The sequence below is a fragment of the Chroicocephalus ridibundus genome, chromosome 8, assembly GCF_963924245.1.
Source record: "Chroicocephalus ridibundus chromosome 8, bChrRid1.1, whole genome shotgun sequence".
NCBI classification, from domain to species: Eukaryota; Metazoa; Chordata; class Aves; order Charadriiformes; family Laridae; genus Chroicocephalus; species Chroicocephalus ridibundus.
Window position 1 is genome coordinate 27,980,639 of NC_086291.1, and position 26,570 is coordinate 28,007,208.

The window sequence follows — 26,570 nt, forward strand, 5'->3', positions numbered from 1 at the left end:
TGAAAAAAATAGTAGAAATGTACTTTGATTAGCTTACATGGTGTTCTGAAATTGTGACATGCTGCATAAACATTATTTTATGACCATTAATAATTCTGGCAGTTACACAGGCCTAATGATAATTAAATCTCGTCTTTCGGAGTGTAAGCTGTTCTCTGGGAGGCTCAGTAGAAAATTTTCCCCTGCGTTTACAAGTGAGTGTTGTAATGAAATCTTGAACAATCTGCTCATGAATCCAGTGAAGCAATCATCTCTGGTCATGATGTTTCACAATTTAAAATTCCTATTTCAGTTCATTTTACAAAAATCAAGCCTGGGTTTTGTGCCACAATGAGTGGATTGAGGCGATATGAAACAGCAGATAGCGGGTGTGGAAGAAAGAGTAGGAGTGTATGCATACTGTGAAGGAAGTCTCAGCCTCCCCACTCTGTAAATGAAAAGTCTTCCCAGTAATGTATTTTCTAGCTTGTTAGATAGGTGTTTCTTGAGCTCTTCCAGAGCAATTAAGTCTGGTTTACCTGGCATTCAGGCAGTTGTTCTTAGACGTCTCTGAGGAGCTCAGGCATTTACATGTAAGGTACCAAATTGACAATGTACCCTGTTGTAAATAACAGAACCAATTAATCAATTGAAAAGATCTTGATAAATAGTTGTTCATTATAATCCTGAAATTGTTATTAGTCACCTCCATTGTTACTAGTTATTGTGCAGGAACACATTAAAATTCAAAAATCTTTGGAAGCTGGAAAATTACTAACTCCAGAAGGATAGTAATTCTTAGTCTTACTTGCTTTGTAAAGAGAATGTGGATTTTGTTTCAAAAACAGATCAGAAATTACTAAAGCAATTACAAAGAAAATACCACTCTCGCATGTATATTTCCAGACTTGAAATGACATTTCTGTAAGGAGTCTTTATTTCCTTGCTTGCTAAAATGCTCTTGTTCTCTTGTAAGATCCGCTGCCCCCACCCCCAATCCATGGGTGTCTTCACCTCTCCTGTTCCTTTTCTCTTTGATGATCTTTTGTTCTCTGGTATTAGCTACTTTCATTCTAAGTTTTTTTTTTTTGTTGTTGTTTTGGTTTTTTTTTAATTTAACTTTGTTCTGCTGTGAGCCAGTATTCAACTCAGCTAGTTAATGCAGGTAACAGAGATGGCATATTGCCTATTAATTTTGTTGCTTTGAGAATTCAGACTTGCAGGATGGGCTGTTTGGATAATGGAGCAACCGTGGGACTCTTTGTTCTTGGACTTTACTGGGGACTATCAAAATGTCACTGCTTCCTCTGGAACTGGTGAGAAGTTAGGAAGCATTGTTCATGGCGTGCTCCCTCGTGACTCTTTTGGCTGTTGCTGTAAATTTGAAAGAAGAAAGATAAAAATAAGTTAGGCTAAACTGGCTTGATGGAATGGACTGGGTAAGTTAAACCAGAGGCTGCGATTCAGGCTGTCCTTCCTGTTTATGAGTCATTGTCCTGTTAAATTGTGTGAAAAGGTCTCCTGTAGAATTAATTAAAAGAGAGGTCTTAGTAGTACTGCAAAAAAACTTTAGTTAAAATGGTGAATTTTAATTTTGGTCTTACTTGTTTAATCAGGCTTTAAGGATGGAAGCCTGTACAATATAACTTCTTTGTAGGTGATTCATACAAAAAGTGGAAAGAAAATGTTATTCAGGAAAGTGAGAATTATTAAACTTTGGTTGCTTGGAATAGTCCAGACTATTTTAAATATGACTGTTTTGTTGCCAGTTGTTGCTGGATTCTGCAGAAAAGGTGTGAATTATCAGAGCTGCCTTCTGGACTTGCTAATGCTTGTGCGCATTGTTAATCTCTTGTATTTGTGTTCTGTATCTTCTATTCTGTATCATGTTGCTTCTGTGATATCTTTTTATGCCATTTATCTGCTGTGTTGTACTTTATACAGAGTCTATTCCTGACTGGCAGACAACTTGCTTCATGGTTCCCTCTGTTTTTCTCTTCTGAATCGTCTATTCTGTTTGTCAAGTTTAAGGATGTGTTTGTGTTAAGGATCTTCAGGGAGAGGAATAATTGGGTTTGCATTGATAGTTGTGATTTAGTGCACAAAAAAGGTGCTCAAAGTACAGGTAGACAGTGTGTTTGGAAACCCTTTGAATGATCTCATCTCTTTGCTTTTTTGTAAGAGTAAGAGGCTGCCTATCGAGAACTTCTTTCCTGTGAGGGTGGCAGAGCACTGGCACAGGCTGCCCAGAGAGGTGCTGATGTCTCCATCTCTGGAGACATTCCAAACCTGCCTGGACGTGTTCCTGTGCCACCTGCTCTGGGTGACCCTGCTCTGGCAGGGGGTTGGACTAGATGATCTCCAGAGGTCCCTTTCAACCCTACGATTCTGTGAACAGTAGGCAACTGGAGGTATCGGGAATGGCCTTGATCTGATTTGTGTCAGAATGCATTGGGAAACGTAGCTTTTCAGCTTTCCCTTCAGTGATGCTGCTTAGCATTTTACTGGTGACTCTGGACATAGTCATAAGAGTTCTTCTATTGGAGTGCAAGGTACTTCTTATTTTTATTATTAAAACAATAAAGTGAAAGGCTGTGGACAAAGCTCTCCTAAGGACTCTACCAGAAAGCAAAAAAGCACAGCACAGTGGTACTTTCCAGGCTAAGGACCGGTAATGTGGTAAGTCACCTTTGATGGCCTGCTTGGATTTTGAGATTAGCATTTCTGTTGCAGCCTCCTGTTTTGAGGGCTGCTGGTAGAGAAGCCAGACTTCTGGTTAGGGCAAGAGAGATCTCATAGAAGGGACTTGACAGCTTTGTGGCTGCAAAGCAAAATAAATTCCGTAGGTTATACTTGTACTAAATATATCCCTTTTTCCTAATTATTACCGGAGTTAAGAATATTTATCTTCTCACCAAGCACTGTAATTTTTGCAGATTATGTTCCTGTGGGGGGGGGGGGGGGAAATACTTGGCAAAATTACCATCTCTCCTTAATGTGTGATGTTCTGTCTCCTTTCTGTAGCACTTGCGAAAACGAAGGAACAAAAATAGGACTAATAAGATGACAGAAAAACTAGCAAGTTGCTTTCAGGATTTTTTTGTAATCATTTATTCATGCACCAGGTGTATCGGAAATTAATTGGTTGGGTTATGCTGTATTAAGTGTCAAAGTCTCTGCACTGTACTTCATAGAAATGAACTATTTCCCCTGTGGTTTTTGAAGTGAGGGATTACATGGCTTCAGCAAGCAGAGGGATCTGTAGTTAGCTTTTCTGGCCATTCCTTTCACAGTGGAACTTCACAGTCAAATGCTTCTAACAAAATTGCACACAAGGACTGGGTGGGGATGTCTCTGGGTGTGTTTCTGAGGAGGAATTACGTGATCACAGCCATTTTTACGTGGATTCTCAGCTTCGCTAGACCAGTTTAGAATAGAACAACTTGAGCTCTGTCAAGCTGAAGCTTGAGCATGATGTAGGTAATTTCAGGACATAGCAGGAAGAAAGGCGTCCACAGAAATACTTGGTATCAGTAAGGTAAATTATAGATCGGTATTTGAGGATGTAATGGTGTGACTATTGCATTAGGCACTGCACGATGAGAATGGGGTGTAGTGTCAGTATTACTCACTAGGTATTAAAATGATCACAGGCCTATTTTCTTCTATGTAAAATCTGAAGGGGGGAAAAAAGTTCCACTGTTTCTTCCTGTGAGTAATATATGAATTCACCTGATAAATAAAAATGTTAGGTGTCCTCCCCCTACCCACCTCCCTGAGACAGGAAAAAGAAAGCCTCGGAACGGTTCATTTGCCAGTCACGGGACAGTAGTTGGGAGCCTTCAGGAAGGGGAAGCGAGTGGCAGCAATCCTTTCCTTCGAGCACATCTGCTAATTCATTAACTTAGTGTAGCTTTTGAGAAGTGGGAATAGAATCAGTCATGTTGATGTGACAAGCTGGTATGTGAGCTGTCATTACAGAGTCAAAATTGACAGCAAGCCTGTGAAAATCCAGTGACTACAGTATGCTAATTAATACATTTAAATACTTTGTTCCTGTTAGGTTTTGTATATTAAAGAAAATAATTCCCAGCGCAATTTTGAGGGCTTCAGTAGTGCTATTACAGATGGCTTTGGCTTACAAATTTTGAGAATTTTCTTTTTTTGAATAGTTTGTCATTCGCTTCTAGTTCACTGTCGTTGCTTTTATTCCCAAAACAGTCAGTACCTAAATACAGGAATGTGTAAAGGAATGTTGACTGCATGGGTGGTAAGATGATTCAGTGCCTAGTTTTCCCTTGCTATGCCTTGTTGTATATTTAGATACCTGCTGTTTAATAAGGGTCTTGCACAAGACAGGGGGAATTTAAATGATCGTCGTGTAAATACTGCCTGTACAAGGCTTATTGTCACTTACCCTGGCTTGATCTGCAGCAATAGGGGTGCGATTGACAGCTAAGTGCATTCATTCTTAAGACTCTAAAAGAAGGAAAACTTCAAAATAGAAGTAGTTTTCTGTGTAGTGCATGTGTGCAGTAACTATAAAACATCAGATTTACTCTGAAGGTACTGGAATAGGTGATATTGCAGTTAGGGCGTGTGAAGAAACACTTGTGGTCTCCTAGCAGTCTGTGATGGTGTGCCTATTGAAACCTCTTGTGGGCTGTAACGGCTTCGAGAGGAGATTGTTAATGGAAGTTGAAACACCCAAATGAAGTAAATAGATGTTTGACTGTGCAGCTACTCTTGTTTTCTTTCTATCTTCCAGTCTTTAGTTTTCCGTGAGTGAGGTCTAATCTTCTGCGAATAAGGTTAATTAACAGAAGTTTATCCTTTGCTTTTAAAAAGGTAGACTAGTTTAGTGTGCTATGAAGATATACTTTTTACAAACAGAACTCTGGCAGTAGAGTCTGTGAGATTGTCCCCTACACGTTTTTTATCTTATGTCATTCCAGTTGCTGATACTGCTATAATATAGTTGTAATATGTTTTTCGAGATGAATGCATCTTTTAAGACTTAGCATTATAAACTGCAAATGAGAATATTGTTCTTCATGGACTGCTCCACTTAAAACAAGTTTCATGTGGAGTGAGCAGTAAATAAGAGAACTTGCATTCTGAAAGACAAAATCACATGTTTGGAGCAGAACAGTTTTTACAAGTCCAGAGCAGCAAAATTAATCAAGTTGGCAGTGGATTTTTAATTAACTTCTTGGGATTATTGTGTTTTGCCCTCTTGCTTGGATGCTTTTCAAGTTTTGAAACTTCTATAACTAGGGCTATAATTCAGAACTCTTGTAAGAGGATGCACAATACTCTTTCTCCCATTTGAATTCAGGCTCCTGCCAAAAAGAAATACAACTTTTATCCATTACTAATAGGAGGATCAATGGGATGTTGGAGGTTTGGATTTTTTCCTCTTACACACGACTGTCTTGCATTGTTCGCTATATTAAAAAAAAAATAAAAAAGGCAGCAGCTTTCATTTTTGTGGTTAAGCTCTGAGATGTTTGTTATTGGTTAAGAGTAGGTGTTTAATGGAAACCCTGAGACTTTTGTTTCCACTCACTAAAACCACGAGTACTGTTTTTAATGATCTTGTAAAGTTGTAAAAGAAAGATGCTATTTTTATAAAACTGGAAGGTAAGTAACTAACACCAAAGCAGCAAAATATTTAAGTTGGGGTTTTTTTTTTCCCCTTATAATTGACGGTTACGTGAAAAGTCTAATTCAAAAGGAGTACCTTGCCTCAGGCTATTTCTGGCCTCTGGAACTGCTCTTTTTAGCAGTGCTACAAATTGAATCACCGGGTGCCGATAGCATTTAAAGCAAATGAGGCTCAATTACATTCTGAGTCAGAAGTACCTGAATTAACCTGCTTTTCAGCAACAGTTGTGTGACCTCTCCTACTGATATTTAAAGACTTTAAGCCCTGTGTGAATCTGTGTGAATGGTAATTTAATGCTACTTAAAAGTGATGAGCAGGTTTGTCCGTGCTGAACAGTGTTTGGATTTTTACAACAAAACTATGCTCAGAGGTGTGGAGAAAATCTTGAATATTATGTTGACTAGCTTTTTTTTTTTTTTTTTTTTTTTTTTTTTTTTTTTTTTTTTTTTAGTGCAACTGTTAAAACAGAGCTGAAACTCTCCAGGCTCGGTGCCATTTCTGCAACAAGCTGCCTCTTGACCTTGGATGACTCCAGAGCTTTAGTGTAGACTAGGTTATGTTCTTAAAACACAATTGCAGCCTGTGTCATGGACACAAGCAGAATAGTCATCTGTCAAACTTACGTTCTTTATCCTAATATCTCTGCTGTTATTACCAGTGAAGCTACTACAGGGCTGGCCAAAGGAGGAGATCTGGCTTAGTTTGGCCCCTGTAAGCTATTTTTGTGTCTGCTATTGTAGCATTTACATGATTGCTTCTTTGTTTGCAACTCTTGGTTTTAGGAGCAGTAAGAAAACTTGGAGTTGTGGACTGCTACAGCATTCTTATGTCTTCTTTAGATAGCACCTTGCTTAGTGCAAATGATAAGCTGAAAGGATGGTTTTGACTATATTTGTGTGACTAGCACTGTCAAGAAACGTTGGTTACAACTAGCTGTGAAGCACTGTTTTTGAAGCATAGATAATTTTTAGGTGGGTTTAGTACGAAGGAACAATTCCACGGGTTGTTAGCACTTGAGTTCCTTATTCCATTTCACCTACTCTCACCATGCCAAACTGTTAGTCTAGTCATCCTCATTATTAATATTGCCTAATAGCATTTAAATGTGTAGTTAAAACTTAGCCAATGCTTTTGAAATGGCTTCCATTAATGAAGACATACTTAAAAATCTGTGTTGCCCTGGTTGTGCCAAAATAAACTGCTCATGAAATGACACCTAAAAACTTAGGCTGTGATCTGGGAGAGAAATGGGGAAAACCTAGATTATCTTTGTTAGCAACTCCTCAGTCTGTTTACCTCCACTTGTTGGCAGCGGTTGTTATGACTGCAGTGTTGTGGTGAGCGGAACAGTGTTTTGACAGCAATTTTCAAATGTGCATCTTTTCTCTGATGGTGCTATACAGTTTCTTACTGATGTAGAAATGATATCCCATGGTTGACTGAACAGGTGCCTGACGTAGAGGAGCTGAATTCTTGAATCTGATGCAGTTAAATAATTCTGTCTCAAAATCTTTGAGAGGAGAGTGTAACGGTATAGAACTATAACAAGGCTCAGGGGGTGAAAAAATTTCTTTATCATTGTGAACTCCTGCTATGATGAAATGTATGTGCCAGCAAGCTGGGTGCTCCATCACCTTTTGAAATAACATCACAGTAGTCTAGAGATTATTTTGTATACAGCATAATAAGAGAGCCTTTCTTGTGATTATAATATGTTTAAAATGAACTCATGAATTAAAAAAGCAGGCAGACTGGGCAACTACATGGGTAGTTTTGTTTAAAAATTCATTAGTTGTTTTCACTGCTCTTAGATTACTTTGTGTTTTTATTAAAAGATCTTTTTGATGTTTAAGCGCAGTCTTCCAAAATAAATTGCTTTGAAGGTAAATAGAACAACTGAAGCTTTATTAGAGACTACTGTTATGTAAACGGTTATTAACATGAAGCTGTTTGACATGTATTTTTAAAATGGGGGCAGCATCTACTAAGTGACAAGAAAAACCACCTCCAAATCAAAGAAATTAAAAGGGAGAGGGGAAAAAAACACACAACACTACAGAATAAGTTCTGAGACAAAGTTGTCAAATGGATGCTTAAAATATTTGTTTTGTGAATGCCTGTGAAGTTCTGTGTAAAATGGGATTTCACATTTACATTTTACACTTGCAATGACTCGTTTAAATAGAAGCCTCTTCTTTCTTATGCTTGGCAGTAGTGTTTACATACACTTCACATTGCTCTTATAGATACTTCAGCATTTCTTTATGATTGCACCTGGAATTTTGGACATAGGAGGTTTGGTTTGTTTTGTTTTTAAATCTGCTAGGTAGTTTGAAAACAAAAAACCCCAATTTTTTTGGGAGAGTGAAGAGAGTGTAATGCTAACCCTTGAACATAAGGGGAAGGAGGCTGGTAGGAAGTTCAGACTATTACTCAATTCTTGCCTTCGAAGTCTATCAAAGAAATATTTTCAGTAGTATTTTCACAGCGCGCTACAGAAAGCGTGCACGCACACACAGAGCACTCAAAAAGAACCAGCTTTGGCAATTTCTGGATTATTTTCTTTTCAGAGAAAAGAATTTTTTTGTCTTTATAAAAGTCTTCTGGGGAGCAAGGTGTGGGGGAGAACTATTAAAGGTTGCATTGTAGGCTGAAGAGCTTTTTTGGACCGTTTTTGACCAGTGTCTCCAGACAGACTTTCATTCTCCCTTTCTCTGTCTCATTGTTTCATCTTGCAATGATAATGTTACTGTAGCTGTGATGTCACTGACATCAAAGCAGAATTATAGTTGGTAGATAAGCTTTTAACAGGAGAGTGGGTGGCAAGCAACACTTTCTTCTTTTTTGTTAGGTTGGGTTTTTTTATGCTTTCACTTTCATCGAATTGTGCTGGGTCTTAACTAAATGATGCATGTCTACTTATCTCAGTCTAAGAAATGATAAAGGCATTGCAGTGGCAACAAGATCTTCCCCCCCCTTTCATAAATTTACGTTTCATCTACCAAACACCTCTAGTAGTAGTCAGGTAACTAGTTTATTCCTGCATGGAAAAGAATGATACTGGCCTTAGTGATTTTGATATTTAATATGGTTTCTCATTAACAGATGCTGATCTTATTACTGCTATGATACTTTCGATACTTCAGATCACTAAAAGGTATACAGAAAAAAATAAGTTTGTTCCAGCAGTTTAGGACTCAAAACATGCCTGTTCTTTCACCTGTGCCTATGCAGCTGAAGTGTTTGCAGTCTCAAGAATGCTACCCACTTCCCATTGCTTTCACTTCTTGAAGATTACTGATTAGATTTTTATTTTAGATGAGCTGTTTGTGTGGCTGATTTCTTGCCCTGTTTCAGTTAAAATGAGGTACTGGTTGTGTAATTGCTGTCCACCTGCATTTCTGCCTACCTGTGTTTATTAATGAAGATCTGCATTTAAAATTGCTAGCCTACCTCAACCGGGGAACAACTGTGCGAGCAGTTCAGCTGGAATATTTTAGAAAGCAATGAGTAAGGAAGAGTAGTGATCTCTCTAACTGAAACCAAGACGTAATGTGTATCTGTACCTTTGAATCTGAAGACTTTTACAAGCTTTTCCTGTTTATCTTTACTATGGCTTCTTTCATGGGTGATCTGATGGCAAGCACTAGCAAATCTGGAAGTTTTGGGGTTGGTTTGTTTGTTTTTTAAATCAACTAGAAAAAACTTTTTTGCAATATAGGCTCTTGTGTAAACTCTGATAATAGGAGAGATTAGTTCTCCTGGACACAAAAACTTTAACCTGAGTTTTCTGTTTTTCTGGTATGGATAAGGAATTGTCCTCTCTTCCACTTCCCCAGTTACTTGGAAAAAGCCTCAGTAATGTTAGACTGTAATTCTTCAGTGGCATATTAATTGCTTAATTATAAATTATGAAGTTAGTCATGTATATCTTCCCTGAAAATTTACTCTGAGCCATGTGCAGGTTGTATGTTTTGGGGGTATGAGCAGGGAGATTTCAGCTTCCTCTACACAAGTGTTGTCTTTTAATATTCATTACCCTAATGGTGCAAGTGATTGAATGCTGTGGGAGAATAAGAGGTCAAGAAAATGATATACTAGGTTTCATTCCTTTTTTTTTTTTTTTTTTCTGTGAAACACTGGATAAATAACTTTATTCAGCAGTTTTCCATTTTGTAGTAAGACATTAGCTCTTGCCTCGCAGGATGTTGTGAAGCTTAAATAATTGTAAATTGCTTTTAGATCCTGTGTTGGGGAGGTACTGTGATAGAATTGTGATGGTGGTGGGATTTTTTTGTTTCCCTTGTGTTATAAGCCAGGAAGTTTCAAATGAGGGATAACATCTTGACTTTAACTGTCCCCATTTTCCTAAGATACTTTACAGACTACCAAAGAAGAGACTTTTGCGTGAAAGTAGATAACTTCGTACTTTGTTTTCATGGTCAAAATAAAATTTACTGAGGATAAAAGAGAGCAAGTCTTGAATCTGATTTAACTGAGCTTCAGTGACTTTGGAACAGAATTTTGATGGCATTTATGATTTTCTCTTCTTTTCCTGTTTGTTTGTTTTTTAAAAAGAAACTTGTTATATGGCTGCTGAAGTCCGTTGGTGTTTATGTAGCTTTGAAAGAAGGGTTGGGAACATGTGTTACACACAAGCTTCCAGGATTTGCTGTTGGGTGGGAATTTCTTTTGTTGCAGAACTCTGTCTCCTGGGCAAGCATTGAGTGGTGCTGGAGAGCAAGCGTGGCTGCGAGCGGGCCTGCGCGCAGCCCAGGAATGAGGAAGTGGAGCACTTGCCCTCGATTGACGGTGTACAGCGAAGCTTTAGAGAGCAAACAGCAGGGGGAAAAAGAATCTCAATCTATCAGAAATACTATTCTGGGTGTATTGTATTAGTGTTGTTCATGGAGGTCCCAGGGCAGAGGTAAGAAGCTTTTTCTTCTACCTACTTTTCTCTGATCAGGCATGGGCTTTCTCTCTCTTTTCAGTTTTTTCAGAGGTCTTTCTGTGGAACTAGATATGGAAAACACACCTAGCATGATTTATCCTTTTCTGTGAACCATGAAGTTGGCAGTACAGGCTGTTTGTGTGTGTGACTTCAGCATGCTTTTTGAGAACAAAGTGTTGAGTCTCTATAAACAATCCCTTAGTTTTGGCTGGTCAGGGTTTCCCATGGGTTGTCAGGTCAGTTTATTGCTAAAATGAAACTCAGGACTTTTTAAAGCATTAGGTCCTGCACTTCTCCTCAGGAAAGCGAGAAGAGATACTTCAGTGTTCTCAGAAATGCTGTTTATTACATGGAGCACACTGGAATGGAAAAATTATTTACTTAAATAGGTCCTGTGAAGTTGAAATTGGTGGTACCTGTTTGTCATTAGGTTAGTACAGAGGGGTCTGGTTGTTGGGTAGGATTGCTCTATGGGTATCTGGTAATCCTGATTAGTTAGGAATTGTTTTACTATTATCTGTTAATTTAGGTTGTTGATTTATTTTTAATCTCGAGTATGAGAGAGGTTTTGAAGTAGTTAATGTATCACAGAACCAGTCTCACAGGAGAGAGAACCGCATCTTCGGCTAGGCTACTTTTTCTCAGAAATGTGTATATTGCTACTAAGGAGTAAGAGTTTAAAAGAATTAATAAAATGGTGTTTTCTTTATTAGATTAAGTTGTAGATTAGCCAAGAGCTGTATTTGCGTGAGCAGATCGGTTGGCAAGCCTGTGTTTGTTTTGGCAGTGAGGAGCCACTTTAGCATTTAGCTTTGCACTCAATAGGCTTACTTCTATGTTCACTCTTAACTGTTACAGGAAGTTCTGCTTGTTTTATTTCTGAGTAAGACTCAGCAAAAATGAAACAGCTTCAGGACTATAATAAAAGCAGACAATAAAATTTACTATTATTCAGAATTTTGATCTTCAAATGTCAAGATGATAATGATACTGCTTGTGTAAGAAAAGCTTAGTGAAATGCTGTAGAGAGATGTGTAAAAACACGGGAGCAGGTTAATGCTCTTCCGAGCTGTGTATATTGAAACGGCAGAAACAGAGTGGAGGGTGCCCCGTAGGTGTGCTGAGTCATCTGCCTTAAACTGTAACATGACTGACTGCCGACTGCTGCTGGGAAAGATCAGTGCGAGCTTGTGCATGACGAAGTGCCACATGATACGTCTGTGCTCGTCCAGTACACGTTGGGTCCAAATAACATGTTTGTGAGAGAAGTCAGTATATACTTGGTACCTGTACTGAAGGACTCCAAGAGTACAATTAATGCAAAGGGAGTTGGGTTTTAACTGAAAGCAGAAGAGAGTTTTCCTGTGTGTCATCATGTACAAAACTTGATGCCAGTGGTTGTCGGCACAAAGTGTTCTGTGTTTCAAAAACACTTTATTCCTGAGGGTTGAATCTGCAAGGCTTTCTAACTGCGTGTGGAAGGCTCCAATCATCACAGACAAAAGACAGCTTGGACAGGAGACCGCGTTACCCCTCGGCGTTATAGTACAGCAGAGTAAGGAATGTGATAAAGCATTGAGCGGTTGTACTGTTGGTTTATAGAATGATCCTGTCTTTCTTTGAAGCACTGGCAGGGTCCCAGAGGAGACGGGTCACTGATCTGATTACAGTGTGACATTTCCAGTCTGGGTTGAAGGACGGAATTTCAAGGGGTTTTGGGGGGTGGGGAGGGCCCGGAAGAGAGGAGAATTTTTTTTTTCAGATTCCTCTAGGTGTGGATAAAAATAGCTTAGGCAGGGCTATTCAGGAGGAGGGGACTTGCATACAGGTATTTCATATGTTCAAACTCACAAATAATGAAATAAATCTGTCTCTGGTCCCAGGGTAGTATTCAACACCTATGTCTTGGGCATCTTCATTCTTAATTACAGCGTCTTGTCCTCCAATTTATGTACTGTGGATGCGTCTTTTTAGGGTTTTTAGGGATATCTTTATTTTCCTCAATCATGCACAAAGAAGTGTGTGTATATATATTTAAAGGGTTGGAAGCTAACAGGTGTGAAATACTTAACCGATAGAGAGTGTGGGTTAAAAATGTCATAGTATTATGTGAAGGGGGATTTTATTTAAATAAGCATGTCTCTTATAAATGTTTGCATTCTTTGTATTTTTCTTACCTCTGGCATAATGCTGGAGAGAAACATTTAAGAAAAGAAAAGAAAAAAAAAAAGCGTCGTACCATGAAAGTGTTAACATGCTTTTCCTGCCTTATCAATAAAAGGAATCGTTCTGTTTCTCTAGTGATGATGGTTCCAATAGATGCCTGTGATAGTGAAACTGTCTTGTTGCCATTATTTTATTGCAGTTTGTAATCTCTCCTGTTTAAAGTAGCTCTTTGAAGTTGAGAATATTTTGTTCCAGTCATTTCCAAGGTCATAGCAAGCCACAAACCTTGCAGAAAGGTGCACATCTTTCCCAGCTTCACCTCTTACACGTATATCCCATCTGTATGCTTTGTGCCCGGGAGAGATTTATGTTGTATCTTGATGCTTGACTCTGCTTCCTTGTCTGAAGACTGAAGATGCAGCAGGAAAACTGGACCGTGTATGTGGAAAGCTGTGGTGGCAGCAGCAGTGCTTGGTTTGGTGCCAGCACCTGTACGCATGCAGCTCGAACCCTCAGTCCCAGTGATGCTGTTCCCCTCTTACCTGGGACAGGAGGAATTCTGCAGTTATGTGCTGATCTGCTCGGGAGATTTATTAGCAGAGCAGGGTTTTGCTCAAACAGCTATTCTTTTCTCCTGTGGGGAAAAAGGTTGGCTGAATCAAGCCAGTTAGCCATCTGTTCCAGCAGTTAGACCGTGCTGAAATAGATGATTTCCTGAGGTTTCTCCCAGCCGTATTTTCTATTGTCAGTGCTATCTGTGGCCTCCCTCGGCCATTTAGGCACCCGTATGTGTCCACAGGCGCTGCAGAGCCTGGTGAAATGAGGGGCAGGAGAGAAACCCATCACGGGTGAGGGGGAACTGTCACCCACTGGTGAAACATGCATATCTAGTGGTTGCATATCCACAGTCAGGGCTGTGGGGTTTCCAGTCACGCATGATGTGCCCTTCCATTCTGACAGTTCTGTGCCAGGCTTGGGCTCGTTAGGACCCTTCTGAGAGTTGTGCTTGTATTTAAGCTTTGCTTCTGTTGTTCTCCATCCTTTTGAGACCTGCCTTGATAAGGGATCAGGGATGCCACTAATTCCTCCCTCCTGAGACTCCCCAAACTTCTCCTTCAACTGTTGAGATTGTAAATAAATATGACCTATTTCATTACAACAGTTTTCTGGGGTGGCCAGAGGTACAGGTAGGAACAACAGGTCTCTGTTTATTATGATTTTTTTTAATTAGTGAACTCATGTTGAATTTGTGTTCAACTCCTTTTTTCCAGTTCAGAGCCTCGGATGGTGGAGTCTCCATGTCCACACATGCTTTTTAGTATAGATTGATGTAGCTTCATCTTAGCTTCTGGTTTTAGGTTTTCTCAGCTATTAAGAAACTGCTCTTTTCCTTAATGTTTGGTTAATAAACAATGTTTCAAATAGATTGTTCAAATTGTTTCTGAATTGCAGGTGACTCTGGGAAATTGTTGGTGGATATTTTAATTCCAGTGTGGTAGAAAGGAAGCGATATGATTCAGCTCTTAGATTTTGAACCTCAAATGGTATTTCATAGCACAGCAATGCATACACCAGATTTATCATGCTGTGTACTGCTCTGTGCAGAAGGATTTTTGTGGAGTTTCAAGGTAATTTCTGTTACAGATTTGGTTTAAAAAGAATGATTCTGGCTGGGATACTTGATGCCAAGATTTACTTAAAAATATATAAAGGGGCCAAGGAGGGGGGGAAGGCTTGGAAATAAGTTTCCAGGATGTTTTAGACAGTTAGCTCAATCAAGTAACTTAGGAGTTTAGGTGTTATCCTTTTGTTTATGATGATACAATAGTAATGGGAATGATTTAGCTGTTTGCTTACAAGATGAGGAAAAAAAAAATACTGATTTGCTATTGAAGAAATCATTTGGGGGGGGGGGGGGGGGGGAAGGAGGGGCGACCAGCCCTGAACAACCTTGGCAGGTCTTCTAGTTGTGTGGTGGTGGTGGGGTTAACCACATGCAGTGCCTCTTCCTCAGTCCCACCCTGTCTGGGCAGTATTGATTTCTTATTGATTCCTTGTTGGCTGGTAAACAGTGGCTGTGTGGCATTGTACGTTGTCTTTAGAAGATAGAAGTAAAATTTTTTATTAGCTTTAGAACTAAGCTTTTAACATTTTGCTGATGAAACATGGCTAAAAGCTTAACTAGTAACTCTTCATTGTTTGCCTTGGCGAAATGACGTTAACTGTGAACAACATTGCACTAAATTCTGGAAAAAAGCCTGAGGCTTTTCAGAGTCTCTGTTCTAGCATTAGATTTTTGTTACTCTTTTAAAATACTTTGATTCTGAATTGCACAAGTCCTAACTTGAAGTTTTTCTCTGCTTTTACTTAGAATTGAGAATTTAATTTTGCAGTTGTTTTTTAAGCTAAGATTTGATAAAAGGTTGCTGTTTTGCTTATATAAGAACTTTCTCTCTAAAGAGCTATTAGCAAGTGAGTGCCCACTCTTTGGTAGGAAACCTGAGCCAGTGGTGCGTGGGATAGTGAAACTAACACATTTGGGTGCCTGCAGTGGGCTTGTTGTTGTTGTTTTGCTGCTGGATTTAGATTTACTACCAAACAGATAGTTTTCTATGTGACCAGCACAGATTTTTGCTAATTTCACTGGTGATAGAAAGGAAGCCAGACATCAGAATTTTTTTTGTTACTAATTTTCCTTTTGATAATGATTCTTTTCATATCACTTTATCTGTCTACTTTTCTATTTCTCCTCACATGTGGAGTTCTGCTTTTATTTATTTTTTTTGTTGTCCCAAAGAGATGTCTTAGCTTCTGTTCCCTTATAATTAGTAACATTTGATCCTTTTAGCGTTTTGACTCAAAAGTGCCAAGTGATAAAGACCTCCTAGATTCTCCTCTGTTCTAGTGTTTCGATGTAATCTCTCAATGTGTTAAAAATTTTACTTTTTCTGTCAGTATAATCTCTATCTAGGCAATTAATGATATAAATCAGGATTAGAAGAGGGTCCTTGAAAAACAGTTGTCGATCTTCCAGTCCAAAGTGACTTCTAGAAATTTCCTTTCTGCTTTCGAGGGATGGAGCTGGTTGGTGGGCAGACTGTGGGCAAATTATCAATGCTGAGTTATACCCAGCGATGCGGGGAGTTTCCCAGGGGAACTGAGATGTGACCGGATAAGCTCCTGTGGTACCATGCAGCTCTGTACAGATCAGCTTGTGTGAAGGTGCTGTAGAAGCAGTCTGTAGTATTACCTAGCGATGGGTGTGAGCCGTATTGCATGCAGACGGTGTCTGACTGTACCCTGAGCCATTCATCTGTTTCTTCTTGAGGTTATGGCAGCTCAGGTGTCTCTGCAGAGTCATTGTGTGCAAATTCAGAGCCCACTGAACTCAGAGGAAACCTTGCTTGTGATAGAGGTTTTGGTTAAAGCCTTGTCTAAGCAGATTATTTAAAATCTACATTGAATACTGTAAAAAAAATATTTTAGTGGACTAATCACAACACCACTTCAAAAATTGTCTTTTTTAATTCAAATTGATAGTTCATGTTAATTGGCTAATTTGTAAAGAAAAAAGAGAACATAAAAACCAAAAGCTAATTAGTCTGACATCTTCAGTGAGAGAGATAACTATCTTCTTTTTTTTGTTGTTGTTGTTGAAAGCTGTATAACAGCAGAAATGGTTTTAAGTGGCTTTTCCAGTGCCAGAGACAACTAGCTGGAATTAAAGCAAGATGTGACTCAGTCCTCTAATGTCAGAACTGCACTCCTAGTTCAGCTATACTTCTACAAGTGGTATTTACCTAGCACGAAGGATTTCAAGTTCCAGTAGAGAATGCTAACTTTCTGTTTCTGTTTTCTTTTAGGTTATGTTTCACACTATGTGCTGACTGTCTGTACTTACAGAAGATATTTAAAAACAAACAAACTTTTTTTCGAAGATTTTGATTCCAGTGGAATCTGTGCTTTAGATTTTTGTCTTGTCAATTAACTCCTGAAGCAATGCCTGTACAAGCTCCACAATGGACGGATTTTCTCTCCTGCCCAATTTGCACACAGACCTTCGACGAAACAATCCGGAAGCCCATCAGCTTGGGTTGCGGCCACACTGTCTGCAAGATGTGCCTCAACAAGCTCCACCGTAAGGCATGCCCTTTTGACCAGACCACTATCAATACAGACATTGAACTCCTTCCTGTGAACTCAGCCTTGCTGCAGCTAGTGGGTGCTCAGGTATTGGCACTTTTTTTTAAACTTCTGTTTCTATGTTGTTTTCCTTCTTTTACATGGACAATTCATGAATAAACAATATGACTCTGTGTTAATGGTGTGTAGAGTAGACATCTATCTTTTTGTAGGCTGACTTTGACAAATACAGGTTTTAGACCTTTGACGTGCTGTAGTAGAGGTGCCTGGAACAGCAGTTCAAATCTTGCTTCTGTCGGTTGGTGACTGTGATTTTGTGCTACATGTAATTCAGTGTAACCATGGACTGTCACCGGAAAGGACTGAATCTGTTCCCTTCCTTCTTCCCTAACTTGTATCTAGCCATGCTCTCCCAAAAGGATGAACTGGATGAGTGAGCTTATCTGATGCGAAGCCATTCTTCTTTGTTACTTGCCCTACCATATTCACTCTATGGACTTGTGATCGGTTGCTCTGAAAGCAGGAGCAGGGAGTAAGGGAAGTGGGACAGACCCTTCTGGTAGTAGCCTTTTTAATGCCTTATGTTTCATTTGAACCTCTGCTCTGGAAATGTCATTTCCTGAGCTGACATGTTAATCTAAATCCATATAGGTGAGTGGGAGACTGCCAGAGACACCCTTTTCTGCTGGAATGGGTACTCGTGAGGTCAGCCGAACAGGTGACCCAGTGCGGTTGAGTACTCCAGTGGCACTGGTACTGATGGCAGCCTCTGGAGAGGGGCAGGGATGTGTGGAAAGCAGGATCACCCTGTTCAGTTGCAGCACAGACTTAAATTGGCGTAAGCTTATCATGGTTAGATCACTGGGAGTTTCCTGTGACCCATACCTCCCAAGGCTGGACAGGATTGTGGGCTTGGGGAGAGGAGGGACAGTCATGTCTAACTTAAGAGTGAGGAATAAAAATACAGACAGGACACAGTTATCATAGTGGGGTTATTGTTTTATTCTGTTCCGCTCTGCGTCTGGGCTCAGCTGAGTTCGAGGCAGCAGAAAATTCTATGAGATGCATAGCTCAGGGAAAAGAAAAGAGCAATGTTGTAGAGGAACTTTAGCAGGTGTGGAGGAAAGAAAGATTTCTTACGATGCTTTTCATTAGGTACTGTGACCTAGAGATCCAGACATGGTTTTGCCACTTCTTTTTTTCATTTGGTTTATCAAGTAATGTAGCTAATTTGTTGTTCTTTTGTGGTGTATGGCATAGAAGTTTAAATGTGGTGTATTTCAGAAGTTTAAAAATTGTGTTTCTGTCTGTGCTATGTGACTTATCCCGCTCTGCAGGAGAGGGCGATGCAACTGAGTGCATCCATTTCTGTGGTATGTGTCTGCCGCCATCTTTGAAGAGCTTCAAAGCTGTGTGAAACCTGTCGGTGATGCCATAAATAAATATCATGGTTCTCTTTCTCCCTTATATCTTCTTCCTTCCTCTTGGAGTTTCTAGAATAGTTCCAGCTGTATCCAAATGTCTGCATTTATGATAAATGTCCTCATGCATTTTTCTGTTGTTTTGTGTGTGTTTGTTAAGCTTTGTGAGAAGCTATGTGATAGTTTTAACTTGATCTTTGCCTGAATTAAAATTTCCATAAAAACAAGGTCCTCTGGAATGAGACGGAAAATCACCCTACCTCTGTTACAGGTAATTTAGAATTTTATTCTGATTTTGCTAGTTAGGCAGACAGAGTTTCCTCATCATATGTGTGTGAGTTAGGAAGAAGGAAGAGTGGCGTTATTGTCTTGTATTTCTCTTGAGAGTGCTCTGAACTCTAGGTCCTGACATTGAACTAATAACATAATTTTTGTGCTCCTTTTTGTATCTTAGATTTTTATGTGACCAAGATTCACAGGACCTTGTTTCATGGTGACCTTAAAGCTGCAAATGTCTCCAAAAGAGACAGTATTCCCTTCCCCTTATTTGTCACTCATTCTTGTATGTGTGCTGCTCGCTGCATTCTGTTGCTGAAACAATAATTGGTAATCTTAGCTGTGTTTTTATTGCTGAAGAACTTTCCCCTTAAGAGAAATTTGTACCACCTCCCCTTCCAGCTCCTCATTTCAGTAAGCGTGTGAATGAAATCAGCATTCAGTATACCTCGCTGTCCTTTCTCTTCTTTCCCTTTCCCTTCCTGGCACCTGTAGTAGTATTCACCATGTTATGGAGTACTAGGAATTATGTACTACCTTGCAGTGAAGGACAGGGAAACGGTTGCTATTTTCCGCTAGTCTCTCTAAGGCCCTTTTTTATCTCTTTACAGAAAAAGTCTTGGTTAAGGACAAAAAAAAAAAAAAAGAGTACTTTAGAGGAACTACAGTAATTTTTAACTCCTATCCCATTAAGAAGGTGGTCTCTTTTTGGTACATATCAATAAAAATAATCTGTGAGCAGTAAGACAGCTTATGGACCATGAGTAGCATCAACAGCTTTAATGAAACAAAGCCCATTTTCTTGTTCCACTTCTTGGTTTAGTTTCGGGAGGGTGTATGTGTCATTAACGCCCCCTAATCTCCAACAAACCCCTATACACCTTAACCTGACTCCATGAAGATGTGTAATACTTTCATTTTTAAAGTATAAATTAAAAAAACCCCAAGTTTTCTGTTATTATCAGGCCGGGGGGGGGTGGGGGAGGAACAGTTTGTTCTTTTCCCTTTGGGGAGGCTCTGAGAAGTTCACGCATTCATGAGTGTCAAGCGCTTTTTCGCTGGAGGCAGAGGAGGAGACCAGGCAGTTTGAAGAAACAAATATATTCTGCTGTGACTGGCAGCAATGGTGGGATTCCAGGGCAAGTCACATTGGTTGGCTGTTGCGCGGGCACAATAGATGAAGTAAGCAGGACTGTACTTCTGGGGAAGATGTACTAAATTTGTCACACAGGCGCCTAGGGAAGCAGTAACCTATTTCTCTGACAATAGCATTATCTGTGTAGGTTTCATCACTTTAATGGTGAGAAGAGTTGGTTTCTTACTTGAATTACAGGCTGTTTCTCAGTTTTCCCCTCTCCCCACCCCTTTCCAAAAATGAAACCTGTTACCCAGGTTGTAGCCACCCTTGATGTGAAAACTGACTGTTACAGGGACGCAAATTCCTGTTCCCCGACTTGTAGAGTGGTACACATCACCAGTGTTTACGGGGTCTGTTCTGGAAGGCAGGTCAGCCCACATATGGCTAAGTTGAGCCACGTAAGATGATGGCAGCAAGGAGGGATTGTAAGGGGAAGATGAGAATTATTATTCCGGGGAGAGCTGGAAATAGCCGAGCACCTAAGCAGGAGCTAAGCGTATTGTGAGGGAAGGGAGGGACAATGGCCTTGAACACAAATCAAAAAGGCATTCATGGGATACCTTGCTTTTTAAACTTCCTGGGTAAAGAAATCCCTTAAGCCAGTTTCTATGGGAATAAGGTTTTGAATTTTAACTATTCAAGCATCCACATATTACTCACCATAGGCAACTATTTCAAACGTTCACCAGGCCAGTGTTTTGAAGGTGCATAATCATGGATCTGTCATCTAATCTCTTCCCTCCTGTTTTTTTAACACATGAAACAACAGTGTGCACGTTCCAAACAGGTGACGTTAAGTGACAGAAATTCCTGTGGTACTTTAATTTCTTTCATAGTCTCCTGCTGGACATGATAAATACGATTCTAGGCATTAGGCAATGGAACCATGCATATGACAAGAGAACGTGTGGAGTGATCTTAACTCACAGCCCTTTCAAAAGAGGAAGATTACAATTGTAGAGATGTTAGTGGCACATTTGATGATGTTATATTGCAGTTTTTGGTGAAATGAGGTGTCGCAAAAGAGGAATTTATCTCTGAAGAAGTTGTCCTTAGTACAAACTCTTGAGGAACTGAAGACAGTAGGCTTTGGGTTTTGTTGTTTTGGATTGGGTTTTTTTTGCTGTTGTTGGTTTGTTTGTGGTTTGTCTTTTTTTTTTTCTGGCAGGAAGCAGATCATCCATTCACAGGCAAAAAAATATGGGGGGGGAACGTTTTCAAACCGGACAAAAAGGGGTTTGGTTTGTTTAACATGTTCTTGTTCTGTGCAATTAGATGTCTAATGGTAATTAGTGACAACTCAAGCCGACATCCTTCATCAAATTATACTTAAATCACCAATTCCAAATTGCTGCCTGGTATGAGATGATGCTTTAGCGTTCTTTCTGGTCCCCTTCCTCCTGCCGTCATAACCGGCCTCTTCCCACAGCTGCAAGTAGTCATGCTGACAGGCAGCATTCCACTGCCAGGACACTTGCAGTCATTGCCAAGGCAGATGCATGAGAAATAATCACACATTTAAAGTAATTAAACATCTGAGATTATTTTTCCTGTCTTGTTCTAGTCCCCCTTGGGAGGTGTTTATTATATTATGTAAATATATTTGCAGTGAAAGCTGCGATAAGGGTGTGGTGTCTGAGAGAATGGAATATTGAATGAGGATGAAAATACTGAACTCGCTCTGCAGAGCGTCTATTTTGAGGCTCTCAAGAGGCATTGTAAACTGACCATAGGGTCCTGCATGCTGTTGAAAGGTTATTCTGCACAGGGGAAGTGAAAGTGCTTTGGAGTTGAATTATTTCTCATTTGTCCCTCAGCAATTCCATGACAAAGCCAAAATTAAAATTCAGATCTTCTGTCACTGTTACGAATCACGTCTTTATCATTTTTCTCTCAGTAGATGCTGTTTTTATAACCATGCTAATCATAAAATATTTTAAAAAGTCTTAGAAGTGTGTATAATGGAATGAGCAAAAGGGCAAATTATTTGTAAGTTTCACTGTGAGGTGCATCACATGAGTGAAGATGAAGTGTGTGTGGGGCGAAATACATTCTCCGGTCCTGAAGACTCCTGAAACCACTAAATAAGCATCTTGTTTTATTGTTCAGTACTACACTTGCTCCAGCTTAAGGTGAAAGTTAAACTCTAATCTCTTTTGGGCTCATTTTGCAAAAAGTACTGTTGTGCAAGGCTTTTGGACTTTTACATTGAGGCTTTCTTTGCAAAGAGAAGTGGGCATGATGTGCAGATACAGTGTTGAATAGCTTGATTAGCTCTTGGAAGTTTTTCTATGCTGGCTTTTCCCTGGGGGAGGGTGAAACTTTCTGTGGGTTGCCCGATCTTTGTGTCTCACTGGTGTAGTTGTGCTGTGGATGGCGTTCCAAACTGCTGCTGGGAATGTGTCCTAAACCTGCCTTAATTCAAGATGGAAATCCAGGGCTGAACACGGCTTCCCATCCCATGTCTGTTCCAAGCCCGCTTTGGCTGCTGCATGTTGTGATGCTGTAGTTGTATTTCAGGTTGTCACCAGTGCCAGATTGAGTGCTTGCAGTAGTAAATAGGAATTTGCACAAAACATATTACAGCAGTACATAGGGCAGAGACACTGTAGTCTCTGTCTCGGCACAAATGCATGAGATGCATGTTGTTTGATCAATAAGCAAGTTCTGCTTGTATAACTTCCCAGACAAAAGCAGACTGCTAAAATGGCAGTGGCTTTGAAAAGGAGGTGGTGTATTCTCTTAACATGAAAGCAAATATTGAAAGTGTTACTATAAATAAATAAATATTATTTATTTATAAATCCCAAGAATCCCAAATCCCAAGAAACCAGTCCAGCTGAGGCTGTTGCTCTTGCAGCAGTTATGGCTGACCACTGTAAAATACAGTTGCAAAATTTCCTTTTGCTGAAAACTTCCTTGCTTACAGACAGAAAAGAAACATGAACAAAAACCAAACTGGCCCAAACAAATGCCACTTCATCTCCAAAATTAACACAAAAACAAAAAAAACCCCAAACTTCACAAGTCAGCTGCAGTCTGTGAAAAGCATCTAGGCTAATGTTGGTGTGATTTAACTTGGTTGTGTTTTTCCCTTTAATAGGAGTAAAAGAGGAGGTGTCTGATCCAGGCTATTGTGATTTGGGGTGGTATCAACTCTCTTAATCATAGCTGATAGGTTCCACTCTGAGACTTTCTGTTGTCGTCTACTGTAAAAGCAAGAGTTACGTAGCTAGTAACTTTTTACTTTGCAGCGTGTGTCAAATGAGCAACTTAGCAAACATCGCTGTCTAAATCTGTAGCAGTGTGATCTTATGATTGAAACAGATTACTTGCTATTAAAATTGATAGGAAAGCCCCTGCCCACATTGGTGGTGGCAAACATATATATATGTGTGTGTGTATATGTGTATTTTATGTATATTCACTGCTTTTATTTGCTGCTGCTGTCCTAATGCTACTCTTCACATGGCTGGGTAGCACGTGAAGGTGTAGCGGGTTTGTAGGTGTCTAACTCAGGCATTAAAGGCTTGTGCTTTTAAATGGAGGGCCTGGGTTGGTCCCTGTAAGCAGCTATTGGGATTAGCGTGCTGTTGCTGCCCCTGCGGTAGTCCTTGATTTGGAAGGAGAAGTTGAAGTCTGAGATCTGTTTGTGCTTCAGTTTTATACTATCATATGTTGAGTTGATTGCTGAATAATGATTTTGAAGAAACATTAGTACAGTGCTGTACTGCACCCCCAAATTTGTTTAAAGCTTTTAAGAATTTAACTAGAGGAAAACAAAAAAAATATAGCTTGGAGGGTGTGTGTGTGTGTCCCCAATGTTCCTTTGAAAAATCCTGATTTCTGATGTCTGCCTGGATGAAGAAATAAATGCCACAATCAAAAAAACAAACAAAAACAAACAAACAAACCCCAACCAAAACAAAAACCCCAAACAACAAAACGAAACAAACCAACCCAGGAATGTAACTGGCCTCTGTTGACAGATTAATGCTTGCAGTTTGTGTTCGTATGTCCTGTGTGGTATAACCTGATCTTGCTGCTTGATAATTGGGTCTAGTCAGAATACGTTCCAAGGGTGTCCTAGTATATTTGCTGCTAAGTCTTTATCCCACTAATCCAAGTAGCTCCTATCACTTATCCCTGGATGATTGTAGAGCTGAGGCCCTAGATATGAATCTGTACTTATCTGCAAAACAGAGTTTGTCTGATCTGTTCTGACTTTTTTTCATTTGTTTTTTTTTTTTTTGCCAGCCAGCCTTGGGGTTGTCTCAGTATGTGTGTTATTTCAGCCAAAGTTTTGTAGTTATAAGAAATGCCGTGTTTCTCATGTGATATTTTTTGTCATGGAATAAGTCTTCTGCTTCTATTTCCTGTCAGCCACTAAAAAGAAGTCTGCTAACCATAAATTCTTTACACTTTTAATCTTAATTCTTGCTGATTTTTTTTTAAATGCTACTTGTTTGTTAAACAAGCTGAAAAATGCTTACTAATGTAGAAAGCACACAGAAGGGGAACAAAACAGGAAATGCTTGATATTAACAAACTTGATGTGGTGTTTGTGACTGCCACTTAGGTGTATTCATCATAGATGTACATGTCGTCTCCTTTCAGGTTCCTGAGCAGCAGCCAATTACTTTATGTAGTGGAGCTGAAGATACCAAGCATTATGAGGAGGGCAAGAAATGTGTGGAAGAATTAGCGTTGTACCTCAAACCACTCAGCAGCGCGAGAGGTAGTTCCTGCATTGTTTCCTTTGAAAATGAAAGCTGGAAAGAAATAAGATGCAAAACAAATTATCCAAATGACTAGTCAGTCTGTTTGAAAAATGGATATAGACCTTGTTTAGAAACAAATTGCAACAATTTTCCTAAGCATTAAAGTTATGTCTTCACTTAGGGGGAGGGGGGAATTTAAAGTCATTTTGTCAAAAATAATACTGAAAAAAGGAGAAGGTATTTGGCTGCAGTATGGTAAGTTGAGACAAACTTAGTAAGTTGAGTTGACCTCTGCAGACTAAGGAAAAATAATTCTGGTGTTTGTTTTTGGGGCTTTTTTGAGTTCTGCTTTGCTTTGAGATAACTGTAGTCATGCAGCTTGTTTGTGGAGGGGGAATAAACTGAAAGGAGAAAGTATTGCTCTGAGTAGTAGTGCCCCGACGAGCAAGTTCTGTGCTGTGTAACAAACTCAGTATGGCAGCCATATATCTAGCGAGTCACTTCTTCCTTTAACCTGGTTTCAGTGGCTCCCGGCACACTTCTGAATCACAGTTTTTGCACATAATTAGACATCACCCAAACAGCTTTGAACTTGCGCAAGTTCAGTTTGGCTAGGCCAAATCAATGGAGGTATCAGATGTAGATAAAAAACCTAAATGTCTTGTGAAAGTGGACAAATATCAAAGAAGGCAGTGATCCCTGAAGCCTGTGAATAAGGGAAATACTGCAGTATGATCCTACCCTTGAAGGGACACCTGGGAAAATCCATATGGGAGGGTGCAGGACAGACTTCCAACATGGGGAGAGAATTCATTAGAGGTTCCACCTTCTTAGAGACCCAAATCAATCACAAGACTTAAACCTGTGGGAAAGCTGACTCCCCGGAACTGTTGGCTTTTAATGCTGAGTAAAACAAACTGACAAAAATGAACTTCTGGTATGCCTTGTGTAGTGTTCTGTTTAACAAAGTGGACATCAGGAGAACTGGGTTTGCACTTCTGCAGTTCAGTGGTTGAAAGCTGGCATAAGAAAAGGAGATTTGAGGTAGTCTAGTTTTATTTTTTCTACTTCATTTTGTTTTGAAGGTGTGGGTCTTAACAGTACTACTCAGAGCGTGCTAAGTCGTCCCATGCAAAGGAAACTTGTGACATTAGTTCATTGCCAGCTGGTGGAGGAAGAAGGGCGGATCAGAGCCATGCGTGCAGCACGGTCGCTTGGGGAAAGAACAGTCACAGAGCTCATTCTTCAGCATCAAAACCCTCAGCAGCTCTCTTCCAACCTCTGGGCTGCAGTGAGAGCCAGAGGCTGCCAGTTCCTTGGACCAGGTAGGTCATGTCACAGTACTGCTTCTATAGTAGAAGTAATTCAGAATTGAGGAGGATTGACAAATGGGTGTTAAACTGCCTGACTGATTTTATTAGGCAGTGGCTTAATTTCTTAATAGTAGGTCTTCAGAATTAATGATATATCTATTGGGCTGCTGTCATGGACTTTCTAGCATTTTTAGTGCTTTTGCAAGTCTTTTGTAAAATTACGAATAACGTGTGTCCTTCTGTTCTTGTGATAAGATAAAATCAGTTTCTTACTTGCTGTTCTTTGAAGAAGTAAGACCCTTCTAGAAAAAATAAGGCTACTAGAAGTGACTGGACATGGCTTCTTTTGCTTCTCTAGGGTAATAAACATACTAAACAGTTGTGGGGAGAGATTTGTTACATTTTTAAGAAGTTACATACTTAGAAATTAAATTCCTTTTCATAGAATGCTAAATCAATCAATTTTGCTTAAAAAAAAATAATGGAGTCTTCTTACTGAAAATGTAGACTTTACTTGTTGAGGGCCAACAAAAATAATGCCTGGAATTATGAAGCTAATTTCTTAAATTAAAAAAATTAAGAAGCTTTTCCCCACTGAAACAAATGAAGGAGGACTAACTTTGGGATAACTTTTACACCGCTGCGGGGAAGAGAGGCTTTTTGCCTAGCAAAATATGCAATACTACAGCACCTAATTTACTTGTGTGGGCACTAATTGCTCTCTTACCTGCATGGGAACCAGCCTTGCCCTTCCTCAGCCTGTCAGCTTTTTCTGCTGGTATAGGTGTGGGACA

General features: G+C 39.7%; 1 protein-coding gene across 5 annotated transcripts in view; it reads left to right on the top strand.

Annotated features, from left to right (window-relative positions):
- RC3H1 (ring finger and CCCH-type domains 1) overlaps positions 1 to 26,570 on the top strand; it is a 77,602-nt gene that overhangs the window by 6,106 nt on the left and 44,926 nt on the right. For all 5 annotated transcript variants that reach the window (XM_063343739.1, XM_063343740.1, XM_063343741.1 and 2 more), the window contains exons 2-4: positions 16,628 to 16,994; positions 24,360 to 24,480; positions 25,549 to 25,788. In XM_063343739.1, the coding sequence (XP_063199809.1) occupies positions 16,764 to 16,994; positions 24,360 to 24,480; positions 25,549 to 25,788 (592 nt within the window). In that variant the 5' untranslated portion in view covers positions 16,628 to 16,763. The remainder of the gene's footprint in view (positions 1 to 16,627; positions 16,995 to 24,359; positions 24,481 to 25,548; positions 25,789 to 26,570) is intronic.